The 21789-nt window shown below is 39.1% G+C and overlaps 1 protein-coding gene across 2 annotated transcripts in view; it reads left to right on the forward strand.

Moving 5' to 3' along the window:
- LOC125236164 (high-affinity choline transporter 1) overlaps positions 1 to 21789 on the forward strand; it is an 88090-nt gene that overhangs the window by 60616 nt on the left and 5685 nt on the right. The window contains exons 7-9 of one of the 2 annotated variants that reach the window (XM_048142888.1): positions 2569 to 2767; positions 2863 to 2997; positions 18950 to 19225. In XM_048142888.1, the coding sequence (XP_047998845.1) occupies positions 2569 to 2767; positions 2863 to 2997; positions 18950 to 19225 (610 nt within the window). The remainder of the gene's footprint in view (positions 1 to 2568; positions 2768 to 2862; positions 2998 to 18949; positions 19226 to 21789) is intronic. The other variant, XM_048142879.1, reaches the window with a different exon arrangement.

Here is a 21789-nt window from a genome sequence, read left to right on the forward strand (position 1 = left end):
CGACAGTCAGGCGGCACTCAAAGCCTTCACATCGCCCAGAGGTGACTCTTGACTGGTATTAAACGGCATCTAAGCTCTTAACAAGCTTGGAAGGCAAAACAAGGTGCAACTGGTATGGATACCGGGGCACGAAGGCTTCATTGGCAATGAAAATGCTGATGAACTTGCCAAAGCCAGGTCTGAAGACAACGTCACAAGGAACCATTAAAACGGCTATGAAGGACCATACAAAGGCTAATCACCAAAAAGAGTAGGATGCCCTGGTAGGTCTGAAGCATTCAAAGCTCTTTATGCGAAGGGTAGAATCTGGATGGAGCAAAAAGCTAGGCAAAAGACAACTCCAAATTATAACGGGGGTGTTCACAGGCCATTACGGGATCAAAGGAATGTTGGCCAAGATGGGACACGCTGACTACACAGATTGTCGCATGTGCGGCGAAGAGGAAGAGACCTTCAGTCATCTAATGTGTGAATGTCACGCCCTCGCCAGACAAAGAATGAAGAACTTTGGAGCAGGCTACCTAGTACCAAAGGACATCAGAGAGCTACCCATGAGCCTCATCATCCGATACGTGGAGATGGTCGAGAAGCTCCTGAATAGCTGAAGGATCTTAAGATCTAAGGGGGTAATTGCACAAAAGATCCCGATGGGTCGAAGTGTATCCGGAAGGGCCCCGCAGATTTAAGATGAGTATCCGATCCGATCGAGCAAAGGACCGACTCCTATACATTCTCGAAATCATTCAAGGCGCCATCTTTGATTTTTGCCTTTGACATCCTTCCTATATCCGATATCGGAACGGATAATATGACAACGCTGTATCGCCTATAACCATCATCATATCCAATGATGTCTCACGTTCCACTCTACACAAGCCATCCTCTCTACCATCCATTTCCAAGGTAAAGGTGTTGTCAGAAAAACTTCTCGTTATACCTAACACCTAACTAATCACTAGGTACTACTAACTGTCTTATATCGACAGCTCACTATCTGATTGCAAGATTCTAGTCATAGAACTAAAGATAGAGAGCTAGGTGTGTTTTAATTTCTACAGTTTGCTGATTTACGCAAAAAATAAATAAAAATGTAGGTAAATTTCGCATTATGGCGCTCATCTATCTCAGCCGTTATCAATTCCACGCTTATACGCACCTGTAACATTAATTTTGTTCCATTTAATAAATTATCCGAAATTATCCGAATTATTCGAATATTCGAATAATAAAAATTGTATTATCCGAATTATTCGAATATTAAAAATCCGTCGGATAATGCAAACTCTAGGTGCAACTTTAAAGTCATCTCGTCCTTCTTTTACGGAGGCATATCCAAAGTTACATCGTAGATTCTTTTGATGGAACATACTACTTGTTGGGTAGGAACAGGACCAAATCAACCTGAACTCATTTACCAAACCCGTTACATTTATTGTGCTTCCAGTATTTACTGGAAGTTATTTCAAAGTTCACACAAAATCACTGAATATTTTATTATTTAATAAAATATTCAGTGATTTTGTGTGAACTTTGAAATGTGTTTAGTTGTTAAGTACATGTATTCCTTTTTTCGAACATGTCTGGGCGTGACAGGCCTTCGTTAATGTAGGCAAAGGCTTTAAAAACTTCGTAAAAATTCAGTACATTTCATGGAACACAGCCGTGTAATGTTTTTGTCTAGCCGCTGGCGGTGTTATCTTCCTAATGAAGCCTGTTACTGGCCCGCTAATTATTATGAGTCCATTGTATAACTTATGTGAGCTTTAACATTTAATAGTATGTTTAATAGTTATTTGTTATACAAGGGGGCAAAGTTGTTTTTTAACACACGAGAAGTAAAATACATTTGCACCCGAGTATAACACAAAACTTTTCCCCTCACTATAGCGAGGAAATTACAACGCAAAAAATGCGTTTATCACTGCTTCCAGTATTTCCACAGGTGGTAAATCATCTTTATTACTAGATTCACCTACTTTTATCAATTTATTCAAGGTCAAATTACTTTACCCACTAGTGGATAAAATGCGTTTTTACCCGCTGGTATTAAAGGACAAAACACGTATTTCCGAGCTAGTGAGGGGAAAAATAATATACCCTTGTTCGTACTTAAAATTTTCTTTGTATTTGTAACACATTTTGGATGTTGTGGAGTCTTTAACCTCTATTCACAAGACAAGAACTTTCAAGTTACTCTTTTTTTATGCTTCTGTTATGGTGAGATCATGCATTTTTGATATCAATAATAGAAAATGTCATGCATTGAATTATTAATACATCTCTTATAGGGTAGAATCTTAAAACAAATGGAGTTTAAAAGCGAAACTAATCAGGGGGGTTACTATGACGTACTACAGACGTTCAGTTTAGGTTGAGAGAAAGGGACACAGCTACAGCAGTTACATAGCTCCGTCCCTCTCTCTCAACCTAAACTGAACGGCTTTAGCACGTCATGGTAACCCCCCTGAACTAATTTGTCTTGGCTGTAATAGTATCATGCCAAAACTATTAAATTTCCCTTAGAATCTAATTGGAATTATTGTTTTGCTGATCTAACCTTTCTTCCAGCATGGAACGAGACCGGCTTCAAGGGGGACCTGACTGAGAACGGCGAGCTGACGTCAGACCAGACGTCCATGATCCTGCCCCTGGTACTTCAGTATCTGACCCCGGACATCGTGTCCTTCTTCGGCCTGGGGGCTGTGTCTGCCGCCGTCATGTCCTCGGCTGACTCCAGTGTGCTGAGCGCTTCTAGCATGTTTGCCAGGTTAGTTCAAGATTTAAGATTCGTTTTCGTTCTTTTTACAGTTAGTAATTCCAATAACCAATTTACTTATCACTAATTTTGTGATGTGTCAACAGGAACGTGTACAAGCTGATTTTCCGCCAGAACGCATCCGAGATGGAGATCATCTGGGTGATGCGCGTCAGCATCCTAGTGGTGGGCTTCCTTTCCACGCTGATGGCGCTGACCATCCCCTCCATCTACGGTTTGTGGTGAGTGTTCATCAGAGTATACTTATAGCATCGTGGCGGGTCCTTTCTGGAATAATACTGAGATGAGAGATGAGTGACCATCACTCGGAGCTGATCTTCTGCCAAAACGCATCAGAAATGGTGATTATTTGGGTAATGCGTGTCAGCATCCTAGTGGTGGGCTTCCTTTCCACGCTGTTGAGTTTTCATCAGGTTACAATTACAGCATCGTAGCTGGGTCCTCTTCTCATTGAAACCGAGTTTAGTGCCACCTGTCCAGCTGACCTTCCATCCAAATCTGTTCCTCTTCAAGCTATTCGCCCAGAGCAGTGTTGCTTCACTACAAGCCGAGTTGAAATATCGAGACGATAAATAAGTACTATTAAGTAAATTAATGTAATGTAGTAATATTAATGTAAATTAATGTAATTTTGTAGGAGGTAGGGTATAGCGAATGATGTAGGAGGTAGGGCATAGCGAATGATATTCCGCTTTGTGTGGTAGGGCACAGCACAGCGGATATCGTCTCGCTCGAATCTAGAGCAGAGCCCAACTGGGGTAGTACGCCTTACAGAAGACCGCAGCCAAATAGCACTAGACCCTACTCATAGTGTTGTGTTCCTGCCGGTGAGTAAGGCTGCCAGAGCTCAACGAGGGTGCGGTGCTGATGACGGGAGGACTTACGGAACTAACTTGTTCCGTATTATATTGTCCTTTAGAGTCGTCGGCAGCCCGAACCCTCCTTGGAACTTGTACACTCCTTTTTGCTGTGTACTTAACACAGCAAAAGGGAATGTACAAGTTTCTAATGGGGTGGCGACGCGCATGTGACACTGTTTGCGTTGCATGCGTTCATAGGTTGCGGTGGCCGCTTTCCATCAGGTGGACCGTATGCCTGTTTGCCACCGACGTAGTATAAAAAAAAAAGTAAATGTGAAAGTCTTTCTCTTATGGCTGAAATATTCTTTGCTAAAAAATGATTTGATTAAAATTAAAATTTATTTTTAAACGTAAATTAAAGTCCATTTATGACGGAAGAGGAGGTAGGAAATGACAAATGAAACACTACATTAATGAATCGACATTTATAAAGACTCTCGACTCCCAATAAACCGTATCGTGGCGTAAATTTATAATTAGCACGAACACGAACTAATTAATGTAATGGTAATTAATGATTGAAACGTGAATGAGTTTTATTTATATTCAATTTGTCTACCTTACTTGTACGGCGTACGCTTATATTTATTCCAATATTAAGATAGGTTAACTAGTTTTGTACAACAGGCAGTAACGTCCGGACAGGATTCTTCTGTACTTTTCCATCAAAATGAAACTTTGAATTTATTATGCAAAAGCTTCGTTGAGTGTTTCAAGAAAGACTCCGCCGAAGCACTCCAGACTCCCGAGCCAATAACCACAATCGGATTTGCAGCCTTTCTCTCAGTTCAAAGTGACGTCAAGTGGTGGATTCTGATTTTAATATTTTGAACATCGTGGCGTGCTGGTTTTGACATGCCTGTGAAGATTCTCTAGCTACAAGCCGATAATTGACAGCAAGCTGCGCAGGATCGGGATAAGTGGTGAGCTCTCGTTTTGGGGGCCAAGATCCTCTTTGGATTGCCGAGCCATTATGAAGATCATCTTGGTGGCTAGGGCCTTTAACGTAAAAAAGTTACGTCATTTCACATGCACTAATCAACGGTAGCGCTCTTCCATGTTGTAGTATCAAAATAAGATCAAGTTGCTATATTTGAATTGGGCTCCACGAAGATGTCTGGATTATTCGGAGAGCTTCGATCTGTGCCGGCGTGCGGAGAATGTAAGAAACAGCCGTCTGTGCAGCGCAAACTAAATACAATCGATACAGGAACGGAATAAAATACAAAGCTTACATGAAATATTTGATTTTTTTTTCAAATATCTAAAGAAGGGAAGTCGATAGTTTGAACTCCTTATTATTTTTTAAAATTATTTACCTATATTTAAATGAATAAAATGTATCTAAATACAAACCTACTTAGTTACAATATTGGGGGACACCTTACACAGATCAACCTAATGAAAATGAAATGAAAATGAAATATTTATTTTTCAAGTAGGCATATTACAATGCGCATATGAACGTCAAATAAAGCTACGCCGGCTCTAACCCTACGCCTCAGCCTCGAGAAGATTTCAGTCCCCCCTCAGTTGGGAGGGGGGTATCCACTATGGGACCGGCAAGAAACTCGGCGGGCAACTTCTTTTCAAAAAAAAAAAAGCCTAGCCCCAAACTAAGCAGATCATGTACCTACTATGGGTGCTAGGCAAATAGTTAATACATGCTTAAATATATATGTACATAGAAAACAAGAAATATGTAGATGCTGTGAGAAACTATACAAATATAATGAGACAAATTACATTATTGATAGTGATTGTAATTAATTATACATTTATATTGATGTCAGAACCATAAAATGAATGAATTGAACAATATTCTCTTTTCAATTGAATGTAGGTAGGTACTCACAGCTCATCCAGCCTTGCTCACGGACATTAGGAATAATTTAGTGCGATATTAGGCGAACCGATCGTGCATCCTGGCGTGGATTACCTCGGATGTCGCAAACGAATGGGCCCGCTGTGGCACGTGCTTCAAGAGAGGGTTTAGAACTGTTCAAATGTGGTCTTGATTCGATGTTATTCCTTTACTTTATCCTTATTTCATTTAAAGACAAGTCATGCATAAAATCGGTGAGTACGAGCGGGGTGGTAACTCTTAAATTACCATAATGTTATAATCCACCTCAGATTTGACAGATTTTTTAGTAAACCAGCCAACAGGCAACAGTCAAAAATTAAAGTGTATAATATTTTTTTCTCCACACTACCTCGCAAACACGTGTCCTTTAATACCAGCGGGTAAAATCGCATTTTATTCACTAGTGGGTAAAGTAATTTGACCTTGAATATAGTCAAATTAACTGCTTTAAAATTGATAAAAGTAGGTGAATCTAGTAATAAAGATGGAAGCAGTGATAAACGCATTTTTTTGCTTTGTAGTTTCCTCGCTACAGTGAGGGAAAAAGTTTTGTGTTACACACGAGTGCAAATGTATTTTACTTCTCGTGTATTGAAAAACTCGCTAAGTTCAGGATTATATTCTCGAACCACTCGCTTCGCTCGTGGTTCAACTATAGAATCCTTTCACTTGCTCGTTTTTCAATTCCACACTCGGCGTTAAAATACAACTTTGCCCCCTTGTATAACAAATAACTATTTTACTAAGTGTATTTAGCATTAACAATCATATTAAAAGAGGCGCACTGGCGCACACAGTCTAAGCTCGTGTAGGTGAACGCGTACTATGCTTATATAAGTGAAATATGACAGGTCGACTGTTCGCGTTTTTGACAGTAATTTTTGGCGGTAATTGTGAGGTAACCGAGAGGGGGTGGGCGGCACTTTCATCGGGGAGTGGGAGTGCCTTACTGTACGATAGTACTCTTTATTATACTGTGCTTTCGAAGGCTTTCTGATAACACAAAGGTACAAAACACTACATAAATAAATGTCCAAGACAATCCAGATCAATATTCGATTCTTGGAGTAGTAATGCAACGTACTGTATGATAATTGACCTGATTGGGTCGGTGACAGGAGCACACTCAAGGACGACTCAGATTCACAGTTCATTATTAATGTTACACCGAAATTTAAATTTAAACATAAAGCTCGGTAAAGGGCAGGATGAAATACCTCAGACAGATTAGCTTTATTTATGCAGATAAAGACGCGGAATATTTAGACGATCATTCAGACGTTTTCCGAAAGCAAATGTAGCAAAGCGGCTTTAGTGCGGTGTTTGAAGTTTTGCTACTCGTATTCGTTCCTTTTTAGGGTTCCGTAGTCAACTAGGAACCCTTATAGTTTCGCCATGTCTGTCTGTCCGTCCGTCCGTCCGTCCGTCCGCGGATAATCTCAGTAACCGTTAGCACTAGAAAGCTGAAATTTGGTACCAATATGTATATCAATCACGCCAACAAAGTGCAAAAATAAAAAATGGAAAAAAATGTTTTATTAGGGTACCCCCCCTACATGTAAAGTGGGGGCTGATATTTTTTTTCATTCCAACCCCAACGTGTGATATATTGTTGGATAGGTATTAAAAAATGAATAAGGGTTTACTAAGACCGTTTTTTGATAATATTAATATTTTCGTAAATAATCGCTCCTAAAGGAAAACAAAGTGCGTCCCCCCCCTCTAACTTTTGAACCATATGTTTAAAAAATATGAAAAAAATCACAAAAGTAGAACTTTATAAAGACTTTCTAGGAAAATTATTTTGAACTTGATAGGTTTAGTAGTTTTTGAGAAAAATACGGAAAACTACTGAACCCTACACTGAGCGTGGCCCGACACGCTCTTGGCCGGTTTTTATCTTATTCATTTTATTAGTGGGGAAAATTGATAATGTTACAAAATCGTAGCTAAAGCAAACATCCTACCTACACCTACAGATATAGTGCGAAATGTTTTTCCTTCGTGTTTCCACGGAAACTGACGAACGTGTCACGCTAGTTCGGTCAACGTTGTACTTTTTGTACTGAGACGGATTGAAATAACATGATGATCGTTCGTGAGTTTCCGTGAAAATAGGAAATAGTATAGTACATTACGATACTAGTGCGAAAAAAAGGAATTTTCCTTTACGCGTGTGTATCGTACAGGGTGCGTAGTCGAATAGCACAAACGCTCACGAAACGAATCGTTAGTAGAGATCTATCTCTATCGCTCTTGCGCATTGGCGTGACAGTGCCAGACTACCTTTCGCGGAGTTTCGTTTTCGTTTCGCGTCGGAGAAATGCTACGGCTACGGGGCCAGATGGCCCTCCGAAGTTTCGACCTGACATATAATGAACCACTTCTCGCACTAGTGCATAAAAAAAACACCATCTCCATCTGTAGGTACTGAAAAATCATTTCGCACGACATCTGTACCTAAGTATGTATTCTAGGACGCGCGGGCGCGGTTCCCCCACGGGTGAACTAGTCGAATTTGTCCCAATTGATTTCATGGAAAGCTATCTCTGCAGCAGAATATCGACGCAGACAAGCAGAATATCGACGGATATAATCTGACTTGAACCAGACATTATCTCCCAAATTAGAGCCGATAACTAACATTGAAGCACATAACATTTATAAATTGTGTGGATGTACCTCTAGATGCTACAGAATTTCTTTTGAGATGAAGATTAAATGGACCGTGATTACCTTTTTGATTTTTGTCGAGCTCCCGATGTTTCGACGCAACTGCGTTGTAGCCGCCGTGCAGGATCAGGAGCCGACGACTTATAAAAACTTCAATATAAGTAGATTGTAATATATTTTAAATAGGTGCTGGTTTACAAGGGTGACTTGACTAAAACGGTTAAGTATGGAAGTGGTGTTTAAAGTAGCGAAGATGATGAAAGAGAGTGATTTGCAAGATTTGAGCTGTTATAAACGTTGGTTAAGTTTTAGGTGCCTCATTGGCCGCGATACATCGTATGTGGTGCGCTCCTATTGGCTCTAGATAAATCTTACGGAACTAGCCGAGCGATAAGTAGGTAAGCTCTATACAAATAAAAGGTTGCGTTCGCAACAGCGTCGTAATATCGGGAGCTCGACAAAGATCAAAAAGGTAATCACGGTCTATATCCCGGTCAATATACGTCTAATGATAACCACAAAATTAAAATTTTGAAAAAACCCCCGACCGCGGCATAGTGGACCGATTTTCATAAAACATGGCTAAGAACACTCCCGACTAACTCAGCTTTCAAACAAAAAAAAAACTAAATCGAAATCGGTTCATCCGTTCGGGAGCTACGATGCCACAGACAGACACACACACAGACAGACAGACAGACAAACAGACAGACAGACACACACACACACACACAGACAGACACGTCAAACTTATAACACCCCGTCGTTTTTGCGTCGGGGGTTAAAAATAACCGTGAAAACTCTTATTGAAGATTAAATGATTTTCCATGAATTCATCAGTCTAATATAATAGATTTTTGCGACTTTAAAATGATTTCTCTTTAGTTCATAAATTATATAAGTTTTTCCGGGATAACTCTCAGCCCCTCACAGATAACACATCTCACCGCATTGGCATTGACGAGGGTCAATATGTAAATTTCCCTGGGACTATTCTTGGCCGCTCTGCAATCGATTCGGACAGAAGGGTTATTTTTGATGCCAAATCTATACTTTACTAGCTTTTGCCCGCGGCTTCGCTCGCGTTAGAAAGAGACAGAAAGTAGCCTATGTCACTCTTCATCCTTTCAACTATCTCCACTTAAAAAATCACGTCAATTCTCCGCTCCGTTTTGCCGTGAAAGACGGACAAACAAACAGATACACACACTTTCCCATTTATGATATTAGTATGGATAATTTTGCAAAGGTTTTGTACCTTTATAAATTACGTTTGCGTGACGCGGCGAAATATGTTGTTCATTAGCCGTGCTATTTGTTCAGATTTTAATTTACATGGGTTAAATAATACTCTTTACATTTCGTTGTACAGTGGAAATCCTGTTTATTTGAATCTCAAAGTATTTTTGATTTAATAAACTTGTATCCTGGTAAAACATGAGTTTTAAGTGAAAATCCCTCTAAAGAGCTTTATAAAGAAAATCCTTAATAAAATCCCTACGCTCTAGTCATTTTAAAATGTAATGGAACGTTAAGCTCGAAAGCGCGAAGAATTTCGCAAATCGCAAACAAGATTTTCAGCCAAGCAACGCGACGTGGCAGCGGAATGAAAATCTACAGTCGTGATTACGTTATTACACATGCCATTTTGCACCATATTTCATTGAAATAAAAGGAAAAATGTAACATGTTTATCGTTGAATGCACAGTACCTAAATCTGCAATTTTACTGTTTAATCTCTGAGCAAATAATAGACAATCCCCGTGCATGCAAAACCGGATGTAGTCAGTGGGGCTCGTTAATTGGAATTCGATCACCCTCCACCCTCTTCCCGCATTTTACCCCTTTTCATCTCGTATTCCGGAAACAGCTATAAAAAGATCTCTAATTGGATGTTTAGCTTTGTGCATCTCGGTTTTCCTATTATGATTCAAGAATGAACTTTTTTAGCTTCGGCATAGAAAGAGGGGTGTAAGGTTAAGGTTTGTATCCAAGGGATTCTCGATAGATGACTAAAATAAATAAATAATAAATAAATAAATATTATAGGACGTTCTTACACAGATTGACCGAGTCCCACGGTAAGCTCAAGAAGGCTTGTGTTGTGGGTATTTAGACAACGATACATATAATATACAAAAGAGCACTAAGTTAATATTTAAATTGAAAAATTCGTGGTTTCACGGACCTTATAATGACCTTAATGAGACTTTATATCTAGTATTTCAGAAATTATAAGTGGATCAAAGTTCTCATAACAGTTAAAACTGGTGTTTTTGAAAAACCCTAAAATAGCCCAATATCTCACTTAATCTTCAGGTAGAAATGATTCACATATTTAGAAAATCAGATCGTCCAATTATTAAAATATTAAACAAAGGAAAGAAAATTTGTATGAAACAATCTACAAGTTCCAATTTCAAATAAATTAATAGTTTAAAAAACACTATAAAACACGCTTTTCTAAATGCACGTAAAAGCCAAAAATAAATTATGGATCGTTCAAGTTGTCTCTATTTGTGAGCTGAAGTTTAAAAACTATGTGCTTTTAATTATAATATTTGATTGTAAAAGCGTGGGGCGCTGGAACAGGAAAGACTTTTTGTATAACTTGCTGATAAATCAAATTATGCTATGTTACGGGAAGGAGGTTACACAGATTGAAGCGCTAACTGGAGTTGCAGCATGACTAGTAGGTTCTACATTAAACAGTCAAATCAATTAAAAGTCAGTGTTCAAAGTAGGTACCAGTTTGTCGAACTCAGACAAAATATGCGCTAGTAGCGAGGAGAGTCGACAGTCACCGACACTTAGAACGCCGCTTTTTTCCGGTAATCAAAGTACAAAAGGGGAAAGTGTCTACAGTGACAGGATGCAGAGTTCTTGCTCGTGGACGAGATATCTTTGGTTCTCTTTGGTAACCCTTAGGCGGCATATGTAAACGTTATGTTCTTATGCAACTTCATTCGCCAGGAAGTTCGGATTAGTATTTGTTTACAAGAAAGTCTTTCCTGTTCCAGCGCCCCACGCTTTTACAATCAAATATTATAATTAAAAGCACATAGTTTTTAAACTTCAGCTCACAAATAGAGACAACTTGAACGATCCATAATTTATTTTTGGCTTTTACGTGCATTTAGAAAAGCGTGTTTTATAGTGTTTTTTAAACTATTAATTTATTTTATACTTTTTAGTCATTAATAATGAAATACTTTTAACATTTATACATAAATTTATTTCAAGTAGGCGGATTTTACATGCCATTTGTGGCTTAACGTGTACTTATTGCTAGTTGCTACTTAATAATAACTAGCGGCTACCTTCTTATTACGGTATTATCATAAAAATGTTTATACCTAGTAAGTTATCCGTAAAAGATAGACAATATAGACATGTGCCATCGCGGACTTTTTGAAGACATTAGAGAGACATACTTTCGCCATACATTGTTTTGAAGCTCTCAGCTAGTGGGATTTTGTTTGACTCGATTAGAAAATATTGTCACATTTCAACTAATTCAAACAAAATTTAAGTATTTCTTTTCTGGCGAGCCCCCCTTTATTTGCTCTTAAGGGTCACAGGAAAACCATTACCCAACTTATTTTAAATACAACGTTGATCTTTCTTTTATGCGGGGGGCTTCGCCCCCCGAGCCCCCCTTTTCTTTACTCTTAAGGATCACAAGAAAACCTTAACCCAACTTATTTTAAATACAACGTTGATCTTTCTTTTATGCGGGGGGCTTCGCCCCCCGAGCCCCCCTTTGTTTGCTCTGAAAGGTCACAAGAAAACGCTAACCCAACTCATTTTAAATACTACGTTAATCTTTCTTTTATGCGGGGGGCTTCGCCCCCCGAGCCCCCCTTTTCGTTACTCTTAAGGGTAACAAGAAAACCCTAACCCAACTTATTTTAAATACAACTTTTATCTTTATTTTAAGCGGGGGCTTCGCCCCCGAGCCCCCTTTGTTTGCTCTTAAAGGTCACAAGAAAACGCTAACCCAACTTATCTTAAATACTACGTTGATCTTTCTTTCATGCGGGGGCTTCGCCCCCGAGCCCCCTTTTCGTTACTCTTAAGGGTAACAAGAAAACCCTAACCCAACTTATTTTAAATACAACGTTTATCTTTATTTTAAGAGGGGGCTTCGCCCCCGAGCCCCCCTTTGTTTGCTCTTAAAGGTCACAAGAAAACGCTAACCCAACTTATCTTAAATACTACGTTGATCTTTCTTTCATACGGGGGCTTCGCCCCCGAGCCCCCTTTGTTTGCTCTTAAAGGTCACAAGAAAACGCTAACCCAACTTATCTTAAATACTACGTTGATCTTTCTTTCATGCGGGGGCTTCGCCCCCGAGCCCCCCTTTGTTTGCTCTTAAAGGTCACAAGAAAACGCTAACCCAACTTATCTTAAATACTACGTTGATCTTTCTTTCATACGGGGGCTTCGCCCCCGAGCCCCCTTTGTTTGCTCTTAAAGGTCACAAGAAAACGCTAACCCAACTTATCTTAAATACTACGTTGATCTTTCTTTCATGCGGGGGCTTCGCCCCCCGAGCCCCCCTATGTTTGCTCTTAAAGGTCACAAGAAAACGCTAACCCAACTTATTCTAAATACTACGTTGATCTTTCTTTCATGCGGGGGCTCCGCCCCGGGCCCCCTTTTCTTTACTCTTAAGGATCACAAGAAAACCTTAACCCAACTTATTTTAAATACAACGTTGATCTTTCTTTTATGCGGGGGCTTCGCCCCCGAGCCCCCTTTGTTTGCTCTGAAAGGTCACAAGAAAACGCTAACCCAACTTATTTTAAATACTACGTTAATCTTTTTTTATTATGGGGGCTTCGCCCCCGAGCCCCCTTTGTTTGCTCTTAAAGGTCACAAGAAAACGCTAACCCAACTTATTTTAAATACAACGTTGATCTTTCTTTTATGCGGGGGCTTCGCCCCCGAGCCCCCCTTTGTTTGCTCTTAAAGGTCACAAGAAAACGCTAACCCAACTTATCTTAAATACTACGTTGATCTTTCTTTCATACGGGGGCTTCGCCCCCGAGCCCCCTTTGTTTGCTCTTAAAGGTCACAAGAAAACGCTAACCCAACTTATCTTAAATACTACGTTGATCTTTCTTTCATGCGGGGGGCTTCGCCCCCCGAGCCCCCCTATGTTTGCTCTTAAAGGTCACAAGAAAACGCTAACCCAACTTATTCTAAATACTACGTTGATCTTTCTTTCATGCGGGGGCTCCGCCCCGGGCCCCCTTTTCTTTACTCTTAAGGATCACAAGAAAACCTTAACCCAACTTATTTTAAATACAACGTTGATCTTTCTTTTATGCGGGGGCTTCGCCCCCGAGCCCCCCTTTGTTTGCTCTGAAAGGTCACAAGAAAACGCTAACCCAACTTATTTTAAATACTACGTTAATCTTTCTTTTATGCGGGGGCTTCGCCCCCCGAGCCCCCCTTTGTTTGCTCTTAAAGGTCACAAGAAAACGCTAACCCAACTTATTTTAAATACAACGTTTATCTTTCTTTTATGCGGGGGGCTTCGCCCCCCGAGCCCCCCTTTGTTTGCTCTTAAAGGTCACAAGAAAACGCTAACCCAACTTATCTTAAATACTACGTTGATCTTTCTTTCATGCGGGGGCTTCGCCCCCGAGCCCCCCTTTTCGTTACTCTTAAGGGTAACAAGAAAACCTAACCCAACTTATTTTAAATACAACGTTTATCTTTATTTTAAGCGGGGGGCTTCGCCCCCGAGCCCCCCTTTGTTTGCTCTTAAAGGTCACAAGAAAACGCTAACCCAACTTATCTTAAATACTACGTTGATCTTTCTTTCATACGGGGGGCTTCGCCCCCGAGCCCCCTTTGTTTGCTCTTAAAGGTCACAAGAAAACGCTAACCCAACTTATTTTAAATACAACTTTTATCTTTATTTTAAGCAGGGGGCTTCGCCCCCCGAGCCCCCCTTTGTTTGCTCTTAAAGGTCACAAGAAAACGCTAACCCAACTTATCTTAAATACTACGTTGATCTTTCTTTCATGCGGGGGCTTCGCCCCCGAGCCCCCCTTTTCGTTACTCTTAAGGGTAACAAGAAAACCCTAACCCAACTTATTTTAAATACAACGTTTATCTTTATTTTAAGAGGGGGCTTCGCCCCCGAGCCCCCCTTTGTTTGCTCTTAAAGGTCACAAGAAAACGCTAACCCAACTTATCTTAAATACTACGTTGATCTTTCTTTCATGCGGGGGCTTCGCCCCCGAGCCCCCCTTTGTTTGCTCTTAAAGGTCACAAGAAAACGCTAACCCAACTTATTTTAAATACTACGTTGATCTTTCTTTCATGCGGGGGCTTCGCCCCCGAGCCCCCTTTGTTTGCTCTTAAAGGTCACAAGAAAACGCTAACCCAACTTATCTTAAATACTACGTTGATCTTTCTTTCATATGGGGGGGGGGCTTCGCCCCCGAGCCCCCCTTTGTTTGCTCTTAAAGGTCACAAGAAAACGCTAACCCAACTTATCTTAAATACTACGTTGATTTTCTTTCTTTTATGCGGGGGCTTCGCCCCCGAGCCCCCCTTTGTTTGCTCTTAAAGGTCACAAGAAAACGCTAACCCAACTTATTCTAAATACTACGTTGATCTTTCTTTCATGCGGGGGCTTCGCCCCCGAGCCCCCCCCTTTTCTTTACTCTTAAGGATCACAAGAAAACCTTAACCCAACTTATTTTAAATACAACGTTGATCTTTCTTTTATGCTTAAAGGGGGCTTCGCCCCGGGGGCCCCTTTGTTTGCTCTGAAAGGTCACAAGAAAACGCTAACCCAACTTATTTTAAATACTACGTTAATCTTTCTTTTATGCGGGGGCTTCGCCCCCGAGCCCCCTTTGTTTACTCTTAAGGGTAACAAGAAAACCTAACCCAACTTATTTTAAATACAACGTTTATTTTCTTTTATGTGCGGGGGCTTCGCCCCCGAGCCCCCTTTGTTTGATCTTAAAGGTCACAAGAAAACGCTAACCCAACTTATCTTAAATACTACGTTGATCTTTCTTTCATGCGGGGGCTTCGCCCCCGAGCCCCCTTTGTTTACTCTTAAAGGTCACAAGAAAACGCTAACCCAACTTATTCTAAATACTACGTTGATCTTCCTTTCATGCGCCCCCGAGCCCCCTTTTCTTTACTCTTAAGGATCACAAGAAAACCTTAACCCAACTTATTTTAAATACTACGTTGATCTTTCTTTCATGCTTCCCCCCTCGAGCCCCCCCCCCCCTTTTTTTCTGTTCTTATCTTCCGGCACCATCATCAGGCCTTGAAACCTAATCGTAGTCATAGTTCATTACAAGACTTTTCTAAGAAGCCCAAAAACAGCTATGATACGATGTTCCATCATGTAGTTCCAGTTCATATCTTCCGGCTCCATCATCAGACCTTGAAACCTAATCGTAGTCAAAGTTCATTACAAGACTTTTCTAAGAAGCCCAAAAACAGCTATGATACGATGTTCCATCATGTAGTTCCAGTTCATATCTTCCGGCTCGATCATCAGACCTTGAAACCTAATCGTAGTCAAAGTTCATTACAAGACTTTTCTAAGAAGCCCAAAAACAGCTATGATACGATGTTCCATCATGTAGTTCCAGCTCATATCTTCCGGCTCCATCATCAGACCTTGAAACCTAATTGTAGTCAAAGTTCATTACAAGACTTTCCTAAGAAGCCCAAAAACAGCTATGATACGATGTTCCATCATGTAGTTCCAGTTCATATCTTCCGGCTCCATCATCAGACCTTGAAACCTAATCGTAGTCAAAGTTCATTACAAGACTTTTCTAAGAAACCCAAAAACAGCTATGATACGATGTTCCATCATGTAGTTCCAGCTCATATCTTCCGGCTCCATCATCAGACCTTGAAACCTAATTGTAGTCAAAGTTCATTACAAGACTTTCCTAAGAAGCCCAAAAACAGCTATGATACGATGTTCCATCATGTAGTTCCAGTTCATATCTTCCGGCTCCATCATCAGACCTTGAAACCTAATCGTAGTCAAAGTTCATTACAAGACTTTTCTAAGAAACCCAAAAACAGCTATGATACGATGTTCCATCATGTAGTTCCAGTTCATATCTTCCGACTCCATCATCAGATCAGCTCAACAGTACCATATTATTGTATTGTCATCGGAACTACATATAGCTGCCAATTTTCATTACGCTACGACTCCTGGAAGATGGTTAAATTAGCTTCCTTAGATTCCATTACATACATAGTTACATACACGACGACCTAATAAAAGCGTGTTAAAAAGACAGTAGTATACATTTTTTAGTAATTCGTGTGCATAATAGTCTAATATTTTTAAATCGAGGTAACTCTAGTATTCCGTCGTTGCCTCAAACTAAGTCCGTTACCGTAATGGGCAGTGTCAATTAGCACCTTTTACGGCACTAGACCAAAAAAGCGACGCTTTCGGTTTAACTTAGTTGCGACAGTCAGAGCGAAAACTATTGCAGAAGAGCTTTTATTAGCGTCGGCACTTATGATGTCTATTAAATTAATTAAGGTGACTCCAAATGACATCAAATAAATACATATAGGTTAACCAAACCAAATTGAACCAAACCAAATGAATGATTTGTATTCGCTGGTAAGTGTGACTATGACTTTTGGAAATATTTACATGAAAATATTGCAATATACCTACTGTATTTATACGGTCTGGCATACGAATCTGATTAGAACAATGCTAATAACATTAGAATCTGTGTTTATCTCAGATCAGTAACTATCGCATCTTCTATCAAATCTTAAAATAATTGTTTAAATCGGACCGTATACCGGGTGCCCGGTAATTAATGGACAACCTGTTAACCACCAAGAGGGCACCTTATATTGGTCCAGAAAATCGAATTTAAGGTTTAGTAAAAGTCGTCTAGTTTCGAGATTTTCACACTCTTTAAAATTTAAGGTAGTATTAAAATTTTAAAAAGTGTGAAAATCTCGAAAACCAGGCGACTTTTACTAAACCTTAAAGTCGATTTTCTGGACCAATTTAAGGTGCCCTCTTGGTGGTTAAAAGGTTGTCCATTAATTACCGGGCATCCTGTATATCAAAAGGATAATTCTAAATTCATATTACTTACTCGTACTAGGATTCTGTCTGTATATTTTTACTCGTTCTTAAAATTATTTATAAAACAGCTAATGTGAGTTTCAAAGTGATTATTTTTCGATTAAAATAATAATATTGACAAAGTTAAAAGGTCCAGTTTCCAAGTTTCAGCTGACTCTTAAGATTATTTGATGAATAAAATAAAGGTTCACGCATAAGCCAGTAATTCTTAACGATTATAGTAACTCACACCAGACCTTGATTGCGACACAGTAATTGTTAGGACGCATTAGTCCAAACATTAACCCTGATACGATCCCATTTTCAAACCGCACATTAAATTGTGCAACCGATGACCATCTACATCTTATAATATTATGTTAATGTAAACAAAAATAAAAGTTATATATTATATAACATAACACGTAAATAAAAATATAAATAAATAAATAAATATTATTATATGTTGTATAATGTATATAATATATACATTTATATACATACATGTGAACAAATATAGTATGCCCAGATTCGAACCCGGGACCGCGGCGAAAATTGAGACTGTAACAAGGATAAACAATAGCACTATCTCTGCTACCCTTACTGATAATTCCATAAGAACATCTCATTCAAATTCCCATCATTTCCATCTATTAGATAGTTTATTCATGCTCTGGACCGTCTGTAGGTTTCGTATTGACACAGGACTCCCGAAGGTTAATTATAGTGTTTACGGCGCGCATGAGCGGATCCATTTATCGTTGTGACATCGCATCGTATTTTAGGACATTATATCGATTTCCCAACGGCGAAGGGTCGCCTTTAATTCTATGAATGTCCCGGAGGCGAGTGAAGATTCATTGATACCTTTTTAATAACGCTGAGTGCAAACGCGATGCATTTATATTTTGAATACCTAAATATTTCTTCTACATAACCCATTCAGGTATATTATGGACAGCTGAATTTTTATTTTATTTTGTTCAGAAATAAATAGAAGAGTCGTAGAATGCCCTATATATTCATTGACTTTTCTTTCCATACATACTCTAATCGCCTGTAAGTATAGATTATTATGTAAAAGGAACGTTTTGCTAAGAAATACTTTCCGAAAAAGATAAAATCATTAACACACGTGAATAATTTGGTTATATTCTATTTTCGTTTGTGAAACTTTGGACTATATTAAACAAAAACTCTAATATGAGCATAATCGCTCAATCAGCCGACGTATGAGCCACAAAAGTTCCGTTTTCCTCACTCTGTTTTCATTCCGGCAATCTATTGTCATTAGCGTACCTTTTTGTTGCAAATTAACGTTCGTTAGAGAAAATTATAAGACATTGTAAGCCAAGCTTACGTGGATTAGCTACTTTATGAAACTTGAAAATGAGAAGCTGAAATATTTTGATCTCATTTTTCTGGATCTTTCGGCCCAGATCTGATGTAGGACCGTTTAATGAGTGGTGTAAAATTAGATGTGTGACATGAATACCGTGGCTTTACGAGTATCATAAATTTGATCGTGATATTATCATAACTCTTGTATATTTTAAAACGACATTACATCTTACATGAAGTTAATAAATCCTGGTCACGGCACCAAAACTGACCACCAATACCTTGCAATCAATCACTTACACCGCCCTCTCTTCCGCAGGTCGATGTGCTCGGACCTTGTGTACGTGATCCTCTTCCCGCAACTGCTGATGGTCGTCCACTTCAAGAAGTACTGCAACACCTACGGCTCGCTCTCCGCGTACATAGTGGCCCTACTCGTTCGGCTGACTGGGGGCGAGAAGATGCTGGGGTTGGACCCGCTGATTCACTACCCTGGGTGGGATCCGGAAACGGAGCAACAACTGTTCCCCTTCAGGACCATGGCTATGGTGCTGTCGCTGTTCACGTTGGCGTTCATATCCTGGCTCTCTGTGTAAGTATTTATCATAAATTACCATAGCATAAGTAATCGCCCTATTAAAGCTGACGGGTGGCAAGAAGATAGTGGGCTTGGACCCGCTGATTCACTACCCTGGATGGGTTCCGGAGAGAGAGCAACATTTGATCCCCTTCCATCAAAATATGGCTATGGTGCTGTCGCTGTTCACATTTGGGTTCATATCCTGGCTGTCCCTAGCGCATACAGTGATCATATATTAAAACTGATAGGAAGCTAGAACTCGTTGGGACTGACCTCCTTGATATTACTCTCCTGCAACACCTGTGCCCTTTAGGACCATGTCTGTGGTGCATTAGTTGTTCCCATTGACGTTCATACTCGTATCTTGGCTGTGTGTAAGTATGTTTTGTGGCTGATAAAGGACGAGATAACATGCTTATTCTGACAAAATGTTTTCATACAATTATACAACGAGTACATTGCATGTGGATTTTCCGTTTCAGGGTGTGACGGTTTTTTGTTTCAATTAATTACTTCCGGGCTTGTTTATTTAGCGTGTTTTAGAAAGGGAATAGTAATAATGTACCAAATTTACATTAAGCACGGCCGGGTCCGATTAGCGTCCCTCACTTTGAAGTTGTACGTAAATCCATTAAAAGAGGACACACAATCAGGGCTCGGATACCGGTTAAATTTTCAAACCGTTATCATGTACTTGCGGACAAACCTTTAAATTTCGTTTTCGCTCGAAAAACCGCTATTTTTAAACCGGTTTTTAGAAGAACTCTTTCATAAAGGTATCGTTCGATTAACCGGTTTAGAACCAAATAAACCGGTTTATTCCGCAGCATGATAGGTAATACTGTTCTAACCAAACAAAAAACTCGCTGCGTGAACTTAGGTATTTAGGTGCGTCTCGCCGCTCGTCAAATAAACCGGTTTATTTCGGTTAAAATAAAGTTCTCATAACGTTCGCGTTCTTTAAAAAGTTCGGAGTAAAATTGAAATAAACCGGTTTTAACCGGTAAAAAATAAACCGGTTCCGAGCCTTGCACACAATTCAGATGGAACTTAATTATTCAGGTTGTAAATATGGCTCAATTTTTTTTTCACATTTCAATGGAATTTACATTAATGAATTTATTATTCATAACCCAAATGAATGAAATTATTGACTAACATACCATAAAAGAAAAAAATAAATATACCGTTCGCAATAAGTTTGGGGCTGAACTACTCTGAAAACATTAATTTTATTCTTTTTACTCACGTTTATTTTCCCCGACAGTTTGACTAATTATTTACTAAAGCATTTAAAATTCAGACTAAGGGTTTTTGACACAAATTACCCGGCGAAAGGGAACGTGAAAAGCGAAGGACTAACAGTTTCCGACTCCGAGGGCACCCATTCAACGAATGATTAAATTATTTCGACCTTTTCCTTCAAATAATTATTTTGAATTTAGGAAACCGCTTGGGATATTTATCGTTCCTTATTCGTATTTATATTCTTGTACTTAATGGACGTAATTGTAAACGCTTAATGAGACATTCATTATGAGTATATTTTACATACTCGTATACCCAATGGAATAAAACCCTTTTTGAGTTTTACTTATACATTTTAGTTTTTTTTTTCAAAAGAGGAAAGAAACGTCTACCCGATACCCATAATTACCCATACATTAGGCGCTTCTGCAGTTTTCTCTTACTTTTTCAGTCAGACTGCACTGTCAATAAATATAGAAGACAGGTCACACGCAAAATTAGACAATACAATACGATAGACAACTAGTAAATGACTTGTTTTTTAACTTCAAGAATTACGTGTTGTCGTTCGAACGCCATCAAGTCAATCATCGCAAACGACACGATAATATTACGTGCGTAATCGAAATAGCGACGTATTCGAAGCCTTCTACAGAAGCAGTAACATATCATTATATATATGGTGGGACCTCTATAATTTGAATCTTTTCGAAAGTTTAATTGACAGAAGGCGAAATTGTATTTATGCTATATTTACTGTATTTACAGTTTCGCCTTGATGAATTTAAATTCATTAAAAGACAACGTACTTAATACTTAATGATCGAATGATTTCCCCCCGGGAACCACCAGCTAGGGCAGCTATGCTTACTTTAAAACAGAAATCAAAATAATTAGGTAAGTATCAACAATATTTAGGTTAACTTAAGAATTAACTTATTGGGTAATTAATTATGTTTTACTTTTATTTTCTGTACTATTTTTTGTGTTTCTTTTGAAATTCCCTTTATCGAGGTTCCATTGTGTGTTATTTTTATCAATAAAAACTCCGTTCATCTTTAAATTGTTACCTTTCATAGTGTTAGGAAACTTTCTACTTAGGTTAAACCGCGTCCATTTTATAAAAGATACTTTCGTTTTCCTGTATACCAAATTACTGCTAAATTGGTAATGCTCCTTTCAAAATTTATATAACGTCTCACGACGGTTGATCGCCCGATAATTTTGATTAAACATTAGAGCGATACACGATTCCCTTCTAATATTATGGGCGATAAATTGCGGGATTAGTCCTGAATGGTGGTTTATCTTCAAGGTCTCGTGATTTGTTT

The sequence above is a fragment of the Leguminivora glycinivorella genome, chromosome 2 (assembly GCF_023078275.1).
Source record: "Leguminivora glycinivorella isolate SPB_JAAS2020 chromosome 2, LegGlyc_1.1, whole genome shotgun sequence".
Classification (NCBI taxonomy): domain Eukaryota; kingdom Metazoa; phylum Arthropoda; class Insecta; order Lepidoptera; family Tortricidae; genus Leguminivora; species Leguminivora glycinivorella.